This window comes from Stenella coeruleoalba (genome assembly GCF_951394435.1).
Source record: "Stenella coeruleoalba genome assembly, chromosome: 6".
NCBI lineage: Eukaryota > Metazoa > Chordata > Mammalia > Artiodactyla > Delphinidae > Stenella > Stenella coeruleoalba.
This window is the reverse complement of record NC_137151.1, coordinates 127802040-127816272: the sequence shown is the minus strand read 5'-3', so window position 1 is coordinate 127816272 and position 14233 is coordinate 127802040. Positions and strand designations below refer to the sequence as shown.

At 62.0% G+C, this 14233-nt stretch overlaps 2 protein-coding genes across 3 annotated transcripts in view; one reads left to right on the top strand and one right to left on the bottom strand.

Annotated features, from left to right (window-relative positions):
* The window catches only part of THAP4 (THAP domain containing 4), a gene marked incomplete at its 5' end in the record, with an annotated part of 54886 nt that extends 47101 nt beyond the window's left edge, over positions 1 to 7785 (top strand). Inside the window, 2 exons of one of the 2 annotated variants that reach the window (XR_013828811.1) lie at positions 6665 to 6800; positions 7662 to 7785. Of the gene's footprint in view, positions 1 to 6664; positions 6811 to 7661 lie in introns of those variants that run through there. The other variant, XR_013828812.1, reaches the window with a different exon arrangement.
* On the bottom strand, positions 1636 to 13224 carry BOK (BCL2 family apoptosis regulator BOK). The gene is made up of 5 exons (XM_079924896.1): positions 12945 to 13224; positions 12153 to 12404; positions 9334 to 9462; positions 3355 to 3518; positions 1636 to 2355 (listed from the first exon to the last, which is right to left on the bottom strand). The coding sequence occupies exons 2-5, from the start codon at positions 12373 to 12375 to the stop codon at positions 2230 to 2232; spliced, it is 642 nt and encodes a 213-aa protein (XP_079781022.1). The 5' UTR covers positions 12376 to 12404; positions 12945 to 13224; the 3' UTR covers positions 1636 to 2229.
* Positions 13225 to 14233: the final 1009 nt, after the last annotated feature.

Genomic DNA, 14233 nt, shown 5'->3' with positions numbered 1-14233 from the left:
ATTGTTTCTAGAACTTGTTTCATTTTTCATGCTTGGCTGTTGGATCCGATTGGAATTTGTTTTGTGTCTAATGTGACATACGCATTCGATTTGGTCTCTGAGTGTTAACTGGTTTGTCACATTTGCTCACAAGCCCGGCTCTTCCCACCTCATCATGGACTTGGTTCTCCAGGCACAGGGGTCTGTCTCTGGGGGTCCCGTGACCCTGCGCCTGCCTGTCTACATGCATTTGGCCTGGGGCCTGGTGGTCCAACAACAGACTCAGAGGCAGAGGCCTAGACCCTCCTCATTTCTCTTCTTTGAAGGGTTTTCCCGGCTGTTTTTGCCCTTCCCCCCCACCCCCACCCCACCTCATAGGAGCTTTTTTTTTTTTTTTCTTTGCGGTACGCGGGCCTCTCACTGTTGTGGCCTCTCCCGTTGCGGAGCACAGGCTCCGGACGCGCAGGCTCAGCGGCCATGGCTCACGGGCCCAGCCACTCCGCGGCATGTGGGATCTTCCCGGACCACGAACCCGCGTCCCCTGCCATCGGCAGGCGGACTCTCAACCACTGCGCCACCAGGGAAGCCCTATATGAACTTTATAATTAGCCTGTTTAGATCCAGAGGGGGAAAAACATTCTGATACTTTCATAAGGATTACGTTAAATTTACAAAGCTACTTAGAGAGCTGTCTTCTTTATGAGATCAATTTCCTCTGGAACATGGGATTTCTTCTGTCCTTCCAAGTCCAGGGTGTCTCTGAGGTACCTTCAGAGTTTGCCTCACGTAGGGTTTCGCATTTCTCACTCCGTTTATACCCCGGAATGTCATCTTCTGTTGTTGTTGGAAACGGGGTGTCTCCTCCACTGCAGCCTCTAACCCAATGTCCACGCAGATGCCTGGTCTCTCTCAGTGACCTTAAATCTGCGGCCTCCCTGACTCAGCGTCTGTAACATCACTTTCCCAGGCTGGAGACGTACCAAGGGATCGATCCTAGTGACGGAAGCAGGGTGGCAAAGGGACCTTCCTCTCCTCCCGCCCCCTTCCTTCCCTCTCGTCATCTGCCAGACTTCCCACTGCGAGCGCCCCTGGGTCCCATGCAGACAGAGCAGGCAGAGCTTGGAGAGGTGATGGGCTTGCAGGGGCGGCCGCCCCCTGGGAGGAAGCTGAGGAGAGGGGTCCTGTGGGGGGCCCTGGGGCCAGGAGGTGGGCGATGGGGGAAGGGGGGCAGCCCCCCTTGTGCACGGCAACCTCGCCTTTGGGCTCTTCCCCAGGAGGCTGGATGGGGAAGGGAAGACCCTAGCGGCCGTCTGGTCCACCCTGAGTCGTACAGAAAGGGAACCGGGGCTGAGAGAGGCCGCGTCCAGCACCATGTGCCTGCTGCCAGGCCAGAGGCGGGGGGCGGGGGGGGGAGGGGGACTGAGGAGCGTGGGGCGCAGCTGCTGGTGCCCGCATGGTGGCAGCACGTGCAGGCATATATGCGCGCAGGCCCCGTGTGGCACAGGGCAGCACAAGTTGGCCTTGGTGAGAGAAGACGTGCGCCTGTGCTCCATCACGTCGGGCCGGCCTGCCATGTCGGGTCCCTGGCAGTCGCAGGACAGGTACCAGGAGCAGACGGGGTCACCCTCCACGGCTGCGCAACTTTATTGGGATTGGACAAACACACCATCCTTCTCGTCGTGGGCTCCCGCGTCCACAGGACCCTGCCACACAGAGACCCACCCCGGTGCGCGGGGGACACGCCCTCCCTCTAGAAACAGGTTCAGCAACCACCACACGAGCCTTAGGCCCCACGGGCGGAGTCAGTAACACTCCACAGCTCCTCCGGCCTCGAGAGTCACCTTCAGGCCCAGAGTCCAGGCCCCCTGCCCAGGAGGACCGAGGCCAGCTCATGTCCTGACGTGGGAACCGCACACAGATGGGGCCCGGCTCCCTTCCTTCAAGGCCTGGGACGTGACCCTGACTTTCTGGCTCTAGAAAGAAGGGGACCAGCGGGGGTTCCAGGGGAGGGGGAATGATGGGGAAGGGCCCCTGTCGGCCCTGAAGCCCAGCTCCAGGGCCAGGAAGCCCCCCTCTTCCCTGTCCAGAGGGCCTGGGTCTGTGGAGGAGGGGCTCAGGGCAGGGCTTCCAGCTTCGACGCGGGGCTCCGAGGGTCTTCCTGGCTTGGGTGGGGCGGAGGGTGATGCTTTCGGGGGCCGAGGGCCTCCCATGTAAGGGGGCCGGGCTGCGGCCCCTGCCCAAGCCAGCAGCTCATCTCTCCGGCAGCAGCATGAAGAACGCAGCCTTCAGGAAGCGGCCACAGCTGCAGAGCGCGGCCACGAGCCAGTGGGAGCGGAGGCCGGGGTCGGTGCTGACCACGCACTTGAGCACATCCGTCTGGGAGGGACGAGGAGGCAGTTAGAGAGTGGAGCGGAGAGGGTGTGGCCTGTCCCCCCCCCCCAACCCCGGGTCAGCCAGGTCGCCTGAGGGAATGCTCGAGGCCGTTTGGGAAGGCTTGTGGTCCAGCTGGATGGAAGCCTCCAGCATGGGACCCGACCCAACAGGTGGATTCAGATGGTGAGAGGGAAGGGAGGGGAGCCTGCTGGGCCCCCAGCCATGGGACCAGCTACCAGCTCGGCCACCTGCTGACTTCCCACCTGCTGACATCCCACTGTCCTTCTGCTGTGGAGCCTGGGGTGCCAGGGAAGGACAAATCCCTTAGCACAGGAGCAGGAACTGAGCTTTCCAGAAGCCCAGTGAATGGCCACTCCTTACTTCCTTATTTCTTTCTAGTCCTGCTAAGAAATGAAGTACTATCCCTACAGCTTAACCTTTGGCCGTGGTGTCAGTCAGCATCCTGGCTGCCCTGGTGCCCAGCCTCAGCCGGGCTCCAGGACAGGATGGCAGGATGGGACAGCGGGAGGCCCACAGCCACGTGACTCATCCAGGAGGTGACACCCCCCCCGCCCAGTGCCGCCTTCAGATGAGATCACAGCCCCAGTGGCCCCTCACCGCACCCCCCGTGGCTCCAGTCCCAGCAGAGGCTGAGCTCCGTCCCCTCGGCCAGTGTGCTTTGCACACCTTTGCCCACCATCCATTTTACAGAGGAGAAAACAGCTCTCCTACGGGTGCAGCTGCCCCGCAGTCCCCGAGGCCTGGCCAGGTGATCGGGGACATGGAGACTCTGACACCATCCCTGGGGGCGGGCGGCGGGTTTTAGCTCTGGAGTCGGGGGTGGTCAGACCCAGAGGGCCCACACTGGAGCTGGGCCGCAGGAGCCGTCCTGGGCTGGGCAGCCCCGGCCTCGCCCCTCCTCCAGCCCCGATCACCCCTGCCACTGCCAGCACTCAGGCGTTCAACCACCGCCCCCTTCCTGGCACCGCCATATTCCCTCACCCATCCACCGCGTCTCCGCAGCCAGGTCGCCAGGGTCTTGCGCACGAACTCCCCGAGGCAGTCAACGAGGGCGTGGACCAGGGCGGGCTGGGCCTGTCGCACGCAGTCCATGGCCAGCCCCGCAGCCACTGAGTACAGGGACACAACCTTGCCCCAGGTGATTCCTGCAGGGAGAGAGATGGGTGCTGGTCACCAAAGGCCACCAAGACCCAGCTCGAGGCCAGCCCGCAGGGTCACGTGAGGGGGCTGAGCCTTTCTGAGCCACACCCCTGCCATTCCGCTGGTGACTGGGGTCGACACCCGGGGCAGCCTCAACCCACAGCTCCCACCAGACGGGGAGCTGGGTCAGCTGGCGGCTGTGCGAGTCCCAGCCACCGTCTGCTGCAGGTCAGTCCTGCCACCGTCACGCGTCGTTCTCAGGCGGGGATGTCTCGAGCCTGCGTTACACACCTGCACACCTGGGCCAGGGCCTGGCGATGACCCTGCACAGCCCAGTATCTGCTGGAGGAGGTGATGGAGCAGAAAGGCAAAGAGGAGGCTGAGCAGGTCAAGGGGGCTCAGTGACTCGGCACTGGATGTGATAAACAGGAAGCAGCTTCCATCTGCGCCTGCCCCCAGCACAGCCCTGCGAGGACAGAGGATGTTCTCCATGTAAAGAAGCTGAGGCCCCGGGAGGAATGGCCTTGCCCAGACCACCAAGCTACTGGGGGCAGAACTGAGATGGAGCCCACCTGGGAGGAAAGACAGATGAATGACAGTCTGGGGAACAGTGCTTGCCAGTTGTATAAGGTTCCTTAATATAGAAAGAGATTTTATAAATCAATGAGAAAAAGAGAGAAACCTTTCAAAAGAAATACGAACACAGAATACAAACGGCTGATTCACAAAAGAAGAAGCCTTAACAGTACACTAGACACATGAAAGATGCTCACCCTCACCGATAAACAAAGAAGTGTACATTAGAACGCGATGTAAATTATAGTCTATCAGACAAAATTCCAAGTGGCAATGTGAAGATCCATGTAACTCTGCAGCCTGGTAACTGTGATGCAAAAGACAGCTGGAGGGCACCCGGCACCACCTGTGAAAGGACACAAACGTGGGTGCCCCGCCTGAGTCCTAGAAGGAAGCAGCACAGGCAGGGAGGAAGCATGCCCCTCAACCCATGTTCACACCACAGCTGGGACAGTCTGTCATAAGAGCACAAGTCAGCGCGAATGAATCCCTGTTCACAGTCGCCAAAAGGTGGAAATGACAAAACGTAAATAAGCAGCGAGTGGAAAAGCACAATGTGGTCCAGCCACACAGCGGAATGATATTTGGCCTCAAAGTGGAAGGAAGCGCTGACAGGGCCGCAACCTGATGAACCTTGAAAACATCGCGCTCAGTGAAAGCAGCAGACTTGAAAGGCCACACATATCGTATGAGTCCATTCCTATGAAATGTGCAGGACTGTCAGATCCGTGGAGACAGAAAGCAGACCAGTGGTCCCTGGGGGCTGCAGGAGGGGGCCAGGCAGTGACAGCCTAATGGGAATGGGTGTTCTTCCCACTGGCAAAGAACTTGGAGAGGTGGTGGTTGCACGATACTGTGCATGCGTTCCACGCCACTGAATCATACACTTTAAAATGGTTAACTGGGCCTTCCCTGGCGCTCTAGTGGTTAGGACTCTGTGCTTCCACTGCAGGGGGAATGGGTTCAATCCTTGGTCGGGGAACTAAGATCCCACATGCCGCGTGGTGTAGCCAATAAATAATAAATAAATAAAATGGTTAATTGTACGTCATGTGAATTTCACCTCAACGAAAATTTTAAAACCCCGTAAATCAGGCCAGGCCACTCCCCAACCCTCCTGTTACTGTCCCTTCCCATCTCCTTCAAAGTAAATCCAAGTCTGAAGTCCCACCTGAGCTGGCTGCTGGCCCCTCTGAGGCCCCCTTGTCCTGCGACATGGCCTCATGCGTGCTATCCCAGCCTCACCACTGCCTGCAGGGCTCCCTCACCCCCAGGGCTCTGCCCAAGGTCCTCCCTCTAAGGGCCACGCAGACCGTGATGGCATCAGGTCCTGGTGACGCTGCCGTCACACCACGCTCCCCATTGACCAACTGCTCGTGGGTGCCAGCCCTGGAGGGCTCTGTGCTGCTCACAGCTGTGCCCTTGGCACCCCCAGGCTTGGCGTCCTGCAGGTACCCACCACCACCAGGGGACAGGTGAAGGGTCAGCATGGCAGGGCGGGGATCAAGAGAATGAACACGCGTTCTGCGGTGCTGTGTGGAGAGGTGAGCTCCACGTGATGGCCACGTTTTACCTGGAGAGGAAAGCCCTGGTCCGGAAGGTGCCGGCAGGGTGGTCTCTGGGAGGTGGGGCTCAGGTATGTCCTATTTTCTTTGAGGTCTTTGTGTTCTTTTTTACGGAGATATAATCTCACTAGCGTAAATTCATCCTTTTAAAGTGTGAGATCCAGTGTTTTTAGCATATTGACAATGTTGTACAACCACCACCACTATCGAATTGCAGACATTTTCACTCCAAATCACTGTCCCCAGGAGCACCACGCCCCTGTCACCCCAGCCCTGGTAACCTCTAATCTACTCTGTCTCTGTGGATTACCTGTTCTGGACGTTTCACGAATGCAGTCACACAGTAGGTCCCACTTTGTGTCTGACTCCGTTCACTGAGCAAAATGTTTTCAAGGTTCCTCCGTGCTGTCCTGGTGTGAGCACCTCATTCCTTGTTACGGCCGAATAACGTTCCATCGAGTGGATGGACCACCCATCAGGAAACGAGCACGTGGGCTGTTGGCCCCTCTGGCCGTGGGGATACGCGGCTCTGAACACTCGTGTGCAAGCCCTTGTGTGGACATGTGGCTTCCTTTCTCAGGGGTCAAAACCGAGGAGCGGAACTGCCGGGTCAGGGGGTGACCCCATCAGAGTTACCATTGGAGAAACTGCCAGACCACTTCATGCCCTGACTCTTCACAGCCTCACCCGTGCTGAGTTCTCTGAAGTTTTGCCTTGAGTGCCCCAGTGGGCGCAAGGTGGCATCTTGTTGTGGTTTGATGGGTGTTTCCCTGGTGACTGATGATACTGAGCAACCTCTCATGCACGTACTGGCTGTTCATACATCTTCCTTGAAGAGATGTCCATTCAGACCCTTTGCTCTTTTTAAAGTGAGGTGGTCTTTTTAGTACTGATTTCTGAGAGTTCTTTATCTCATGTGTTTTCTGATCTTTCCGTGGTGAAATATTTTGCTCTTGTAATGAGAAGAAAAAAATGAAAACACTTGCCAACTCTCAGTTTTTCCACTGAAGGGAACCGAGAAGCGCCTGCAGCCAAGACGCGCCCCCTGCCGCTGCCTTCGCGGGGGCTCAGCCACGTGGGGAGGCCACCCGGAGCCCTGCCCTGCAGTCCTCGAGCCGTGCGCGTCACCGGCTACAGCCAGAGCAGGTGAGGGGCCGGCCGGGACGACGAGGGGGAGGAATATCCAGCCCGGGGGTCAGCGCGTGCAAGACCCAGCTGCTTGGGAGAGGCTGCGGGCAGAGACGGGCAGGGCCGGCAAGCATCTGATGGCTGGAGCTTGCCTGGTGGCAAGAGGGCCTGAGGACCGGGAAGGCTGGGATGAACAAGGGGTGAAGGGAGACCTCGGGTGGGCGGGAAGCGGGAGGGTGTGTGCGGCAGCCACGGGCGGGTCGGGGGGTGGGCTGAGAGCCCGTGGGCTGCACAAGGGGCGGCCCGCAGCCCTGTGCTCCACGGAGCCTGTCCCTGCTCCCCTTTCAGGTGGCTCTGAGTTCCACAGAGGTTAAGAACCACTTGCAGGTCACAGAGCCCATGAGGGGCTGGGCGCCCCAAAGCACCAGAGGGGCAGGTGGCGGTGTGGAGGCCACCACGAGAAAAGGGTAGGGCCAGCTGGGTGGGGCGGGGATGCTTGATCGCAGAGAGGTACATCCTGCTCTGGTTTCAAGCGAAAAATCACGGGCTTTAAACTGAACTCCCCAAGTGAAAGAAGCCGCTGGTACCCTGTGCCCATTCATCACGGCCACACCTTCCTCCCCGCCCCTCCCCCTCTCGGCCCTGCCCCAGCCCCCGCCTCATCCTTCCAGAACCCAGAGCCCTTCTGGGCACGTCTCCGGCCCGTCCGGCACTGAGCAAGCGGGGCAGGCAGGGGTGGGCGCTTAGTCGCGGCTGCCCGCCCTCTGTCCCTGCCCACACACCAGCCACCTCCCCGGGGCCCAGCCGCCCCCCGCCCCCCTCAGTCCCGAACACCAGCGGCCGCAGCCGCATTCTCAGAGATGACCCTTCCTTTTAAAGCCAGCCCTCGCTCTAAGCCAGCCGCCCGCCCACCCGACAGCGGAGACAGACACCGGCGGCCACCCACGCGCCAGCGTCAGGCCTGACGGGAGCCCAGGGAGGGCCCAGGGCAGCTGTCAGCTCCCTTCCCCGGCCTGCCCAGGTCACCGCGAGGGCACCCGGGTCAGGACTGCCAGACCTCCTGGGCATCCCACGCCTCTCACCAGCCCCCTCCCTCCCAGGCACTCCCCCGTGAAGTCCTGGCCACCCAGTGACGCCCTGGAGGCTGGGTCTTGCAGCCGGGGGTCCCGCGTCCCTGCCACGCCAGCCTGCCCACCAGGGGTCGCAGGGGCCTCCCCGAGAGGGGACAGTGCAGGGCAACACCCAGAGGGTGCGGTCAGCGGGCTGGGGGCCCTCTGATGGGATGCGGCAGCCCCAGCCCCTCCACCGGCCTCCTTTCTTCTGCCGGTGGGCGGAGGTCCCCCATGGGGTGGGACTGTGGCTCCCGGCGCCCTCTGCCCCAAAGCCCTGCTGCCGTCCCAACCATCCGACGGCTAAGGAACGGCAAGGGGTGTTCCAAGGTCACGCCGCTGGTCGACGACAGACCCAAAGCCGCCTCGCAGAAGGGGCCCGTCCTCCCCAAAGCCCTTCCCACCCTCGATGCCACGTGGCCACTCACACCCCCACTCCACCAGGATGCGCCCCGGGAACACTCTGGCTCTGGGGCCCCCAAGCCCCCCTCCTTGAAGGCTGGGACTGGCCATCCCGTCCATCACAGGGTCCCCAGGCCCAGGGCAGCGCCAGACAGTGCTGGGGAAACCTCGGTGGGATCGGCTGATGGGGCAGGTGCTGCACTGGGCTGGGGGCTTCGGTCACCTGATGGCCAGCAGTGCCTGGCGCCTGCTACGTACCAGGACACAGGACCGAGGTGGACACGCAGGGCAGGGGCGCCAGAACAGGGCACGAGGTCACGGGTGGGGAGACAAGGTCTGTGGACCTCAGGGAGCCCAGCAGGTCCCAGGAGGCGGCGTGGGAACGAGAGGGGGTTTTGGGGGATGAGTCCTAGAGTTTCCTGGGAGCCTGGAGGCAGGTGTGCAGACCGGAAGCAGCACGAGCTGAACTCAGGGCGAGGGCACACGGAGGAGGGGCAGACGTCACCTGCTCCTAGGGCCCAGGTGGAGGCTCCGGGAGACCCACAGGTGACTGCGGGCCAGCCGGGTGAGACAGGTGTGTCAGCATTCTCCAAACGTGTGCCGGTGAGCCGCTCCACCGGGTACTCCCACCCTAGCGCACCCCTCCCACTGTGGGGGCTGTTCTGCGACCTGCCTCTGACCAACAGACTCAGGCTCAGTGACACGGCGACTTCTTAGGTCAAAAGAGCCTGGCGGCGCCCACTTGGGCTGCTTGGGACCTGCGGCCACGCCGTGAGAGCCCAAGCCCCACAGGACACGTACTGCCGCACGCAGAACAGCCCCACCCCACTCCAGCCAACAGTCGGCACCGACTGGCAGCCTGGGACATGCAGCCCACACAGGGCTTCCGGTCACTGCAGCCCCAGGACCGCACAAGAGGCCCACTGTCCTTGGACCCGGGGAGGCTCCCCTGAGAGCCCACCCCGCGCTGCAGCCCCGGCCCTGACCCACAGACCCTGGGCCGTGCCAGCAGTGTGGGCCCCCTGGACACACAGGCCTACCTGCAGAAACGATCTGGGCTGCCACAGCCAGGAAGGCGTCGGTCACCACGGTCTCGGACTGCAGGGGGATGTTCAGCTGGCGGGCCACGTTGCGGTAGACGCTGGGCCGGATCAGCTCCAGCTCGTCCGCTGCGGTCACACAGGCGGGTCAGAGGTGGTCACGCCCACGGGGTGTGGGGCCCACACGGGCCTGGGGCCAGCCCACTCCTCAGCCTGTGGCCACAGCGGGGGACCCTGATCCCAGCCCTATTCCTGACCCCTCGACCTGTCACATGCCCACCCACGAGACACCACCCCCAGAACCCCCGGGGACAAGGCCAGGGAGGTGCGGTGGGCACCCCCAGACCTGCCTCTGGGGCCTGTCCCCTCTGCCGAGCCAGCCACGCCCACCCTCTCCCCAGGGCAGAGCCGGCTGGGCCAGTGGGGCGGGCACCCCAGCAGTGCCTGACCAGTGACTCACAGCCCACAGCCAGCTGCATGGGAGGGCGGCAGTCTGACAGGCAAGCAGCCAGCCCGACATGGGTGTGGACTGTGCCAGCGACCCCACACCGGTGGGGAGCCCGGCTGCTGCCTCACGGGGGTGTCCTCGCTCAGGCGCCAGCACCATTCAGTGAACCAAGGAAAGGAGCCACTACCCGGGGCCGCCAGCACCACACAGGGTCAGACCTCGGCTCCTGGGGCCAAGCAGGGGTATCTGCATGGGGCGGCCGCACGTGGCAGCGGGAGGCCCTGTCAAGGGCGCTGCCTGCACGTGTGCCCGCTGCAGCGCCCCTGGCAGTCACGTGCCGGGAATCCCACACAGCCCTCGGACTGGGCATCCCCCAACCCAGCCGCCTCTCCGCCAAAGCAAACAGGAAAACGCTTCCGACTGGAAGTCCAGGCGATAAGGGCTCCGAGTCACCCATGGGGCCAGATGCACTCCATCTAATTAATTAAGATCTGGAACCAGAGGAGGACTGTGGGGAGGCTGGCAGAACGATGCGGGAGGGAGCATGGAAACTCCCAGGGCTGGCCTGGCTGTTTCCACATACAGACCCCGGGGTCTACTGGGGACTGACCCCAACTCGACCCGGGCCTCTTCCTGTTTGCTGCTGCTCCAGGAGCGGGGCGTCTGTGCTCGGGAGGAACTGGGGGTATGCTGGGGACAGGGAGACAGCTCCAGGCCATGACTGGTGGGGAAGGGGCGGTCACGCTGAGCAGCTGCAAGGGCGGATGCTTTGGTGGTTCAAGCCATCTCCCTCCAGGGTCCCCTTAGCCATCTCGCAGGAACTGAACCCCAGGGACTGGCCGTGATGAGGCCGGATGCTGGAGGAGGGCCTGAAGGCCTGGCCCCTGAGAGGGCCAGCGCAGGGCACTTGGCCGGACTCTGCTCCTCCAGCCCTGGCCGGAAGCATCCCAGGCTCTCCGGGTCTGAGGTCACAGTGTTGAAGGGACAGATACCGTCCCAGTCTGATTAGCAGAGCCCAAAGCAGGGCTTTGCAGAAAGTTCAAACAGTAGGGACCCCGGGCCCAAGGTAGAGGCAGCCCCAAGCCGCTGCTCGCAGGCAAGGAGATGGAGCTGGGGGCAGGCAGGGCAGAGGCAGGATCTCCTCCTGGCCACTCCAGGGGCTCTTGGGAGGTCAAGACACCATATTCACCAGGACCCTCTGGAGTGCTCCCCCAGTGTTGTCCCCACAGCCCAACTGGAAGAGGTGGCTCGGGCGCTGACCTCAGGGGAGTCCAGGCACTCTGGGCCTCTGGCTGATCCCCCAAACCCCACTTGCTCCCCTCCCCTGAGACCCAGGCGGGACACCGCCCCCCTGGCAGCCCTCTGCAATGGCCCCTCGGCACCTGTGTGTCTCCCCTGGACCCCAACACTCCTGTGCAGGCCAGGTCTACACAACCCTGCCCCCAGGGTCCACACAGAACAGGGCAAGCAGACGCGCAAGCCAGCCTGAGGAGGGGAGGGCGTCCCTCCAACCAGGGCTCCCCTGGAGAGCCACCTGGTCAGGGCTCCATCTGCGCTGCCACACCTCCCCGCGTGCACACGCTTGGGGTGGAACTGTCACACTGGATGGGGCAGGGCTGGGCAGCCTCAGTCCCCGTGGAGAGGTGGACTGACTGAGTCAGCTGGGCCGGTCCCTCCCCCTCTGGGGTCCTTGGAGAAGGTGGAGACAGTTACCGGGCTGTGTGTGACCCCACAGTCAAGTACCTCCAGATGTCCACTCAGCTAGCGTCCAGGTGAGATCTGGGCTGCCTAGCCTCACGGTGGCTCAGCCCTCCTGGGGCACTAAATTTCGCCGGGAGCCCTAAGAGGCCTCCCAATCGAGAGAAGAGCGACCCATGGCAGGATTTGCGCCAGTAACTGCAAGGACCTATTTTCCAAAACAAACAGCAGGACACGTGGTCCGACAAAGGATTTTTGTGCCCAGCTGAGCACAAGGGTCACTCAGGAAGTTTAGCCACCAAAACATCATTCTTCCCGGAGCTGTCTATCCTTTATGGCCAGAGTGTCTGAAATCCGGGCTGAGCAGGCAAATGCGGGGAGGTCTTTGGCGGGTGCACAGGCGAGCCTGAGGGGGGACTGGAAGAGTGGGGTGCTGGAGGGATCATCGGTCTGGGTGCGCCCGCCTTGTGCGCCGGGTTACTCAGGGCACACCGGACCAGCCCCCTCTCTGCCTCAGAGGGGAGACCGAGGCCCAGCAGGGGCGGGTGCCGGCGCGGTCACCGGCGGGCGGGCCAGTGCAGGGACAGCTGTACCCCGAGGCGCAGCGGGGCCGCCCCGCTGGCCGGCTTTGGAGGGTAAGCCTGGGATCCCGCCCGCCGAGGCCCGCACTCACCCAGGCGCAGCAGCACCGTGCACACTTCGGCCAGGCGGCCGCCGGGGGCGGGCGCGGCGCGCTCCGGCGCGCTCCAGGCGAGGCCGGCGCGCAGCAGCCGCGCGTGCACGAACTCCCGGCCGAGCGCCTTGGCCTGGGCCACCAGCTCCTTGTCGGTGGGGGAGCGGTCAAAGGCGTCCATGATCTCGGCGGCGAAGACCGAGGAGCGCCGCAGCACCTCCATGGCGGGGACGCGGGCGGGGGGCGCCGCACCTGCGGGCAGAGGGTGCTCAGACGGGCCCGCCCCGCCGCCCCGGCCTGGCTGGCGGAGGGGAAGGTCGGCCGCGCGACAACGGCGGGCAGCGGGGAGCGTGGAAGGGGCGCGGCGTGCGCCTAGATCGCGTGCGTGCGCCGGGCCGGAGCGCACAGGGAGGCCGGGCCGGCGCGGCTCTGGGGAAGGGCTTCGGCCAGCTGCGGGTAAGCGTTCCTGTTTGTGCCCCAAATCTTTAAAAGCGCGGTGTCACCTTCTTTTAGATGCCGAACTCAATCACAAAGATCCCCACGGGTGCCGGGGATAGGAAGGACCTCGGGGAAATGGCGATTGGCTCTGGGGCCGCCGTGCCCGCGCTCGAAGACGAGTGCGCGGGCGGCGGAGGCGTGGGCGGGGGGCATGGCCCGACCTGCTCCCAACCGGCGGCAGCCGGGACCCCGGCCCGGCCCAGCGTCCGGGGCCACCACCCACCTACGCGCCTCGCCGTCCTCGGTGTTTGTCCCCGGCCTCTCCGTTCCCATGGCGCGGCCCGCCCTGCTCACCTCTCCCGCCGCATGTCTCGGGCGCGGGGGCTGGGGAGGAGTGCTGGCCTCAGTATCTGCTGGCCGCCGTCTCCGCAGATCTGGATCCTTCCATTCAAACTGGCGAGGACGCGCGCCCCGCCCCGGCGCCCGCCCTGTCCACGCCTGAGCCGGGCTGGAGCGCTGAGGGCGCGGGGTCTCGGGCCCTACGGGGGCTCCGGCGGCGGCGTCGGGGGCGAGGCGAGTGCGGGCAGCACAGCGCAACTTTCCGCCGGGCGATAGGCGAGGCTTGGGGCTTTGCCTTCTAAGGGAAAGGCAACCCCGGGGCGGAGCCGCGGCCAGAGCTTCCCCGCCGCCTCACCGCTTAAGGAGGACCGAGCGAGTTCCCGGTATGCGCTCAAGGAGGGCCACGGGGCAGGAGCTGTCCCCCACTGTCCCAGTGATTAGGACCTGGCTCTGGCACCAGCCGCCTGGATTCACAGCCGGCTTCATTATCGTATTGATTCCTAGAGGTTCTTTATATATTCTGGATGCTCTGTCCCTGGTCTTACACATGGCTTGGTATTGGAGGTGGGTACTTGGATTTGCATTGTATGGAAGGTATTGCAAATACCTTCTGCCATTCTGTGGTTTGCTGTTGCTTATATTGAACAGGAATTTTCTCAGTGACGTCCAATTTATCAATCTTTTCTCATGTTTAGTGCTTTTTTATTAGGATATTCTCCCGTGTTTTCTTTTAGAAGCTTAATTGTTTTAGCATTCACATTTAGATCTATGGTGGATCACAAATTAATTCCTGTGAATATTGTGGTAGGGGGTCAGAGCTCATTTTTTCTATATGGATATCCAGTAGACCATCATCAGTTATTGAAAGGGCCCTCATCTTTCCACTGAATTGGAGAAGAGTCCCCATTATACACCAAGTGACTGTGTATGTGAGGATCTGTTCTGGACTCTTTTCTATCCCACTGGTCTATTTCTCTACCCTTTTTTTTTTTTTTTTTTGGCATGTGGGATCTTAGTTCCGTGACCAGGGATCGAGCCCACGGCCCCTGCCTAGGAGGCACAGAGTCTTAACCACTGGACCACTAGGGAAGTCCCTATTTCACTATCCTTGAGTCAACGTCTCAACAGGATGAACCCACTTGCCTTAATTCACATACATACAACACTTCACCCAATAGCTGTTGAATACATGTTCTTTCTGTGTGCACATAGGATGTTAAACAAAATAGACCATATCCTGGGCCATGAAGTCTCAACAAATTTCAAAGGATTGAAATCATACAAGTGTGTCCTCTATGAATTAA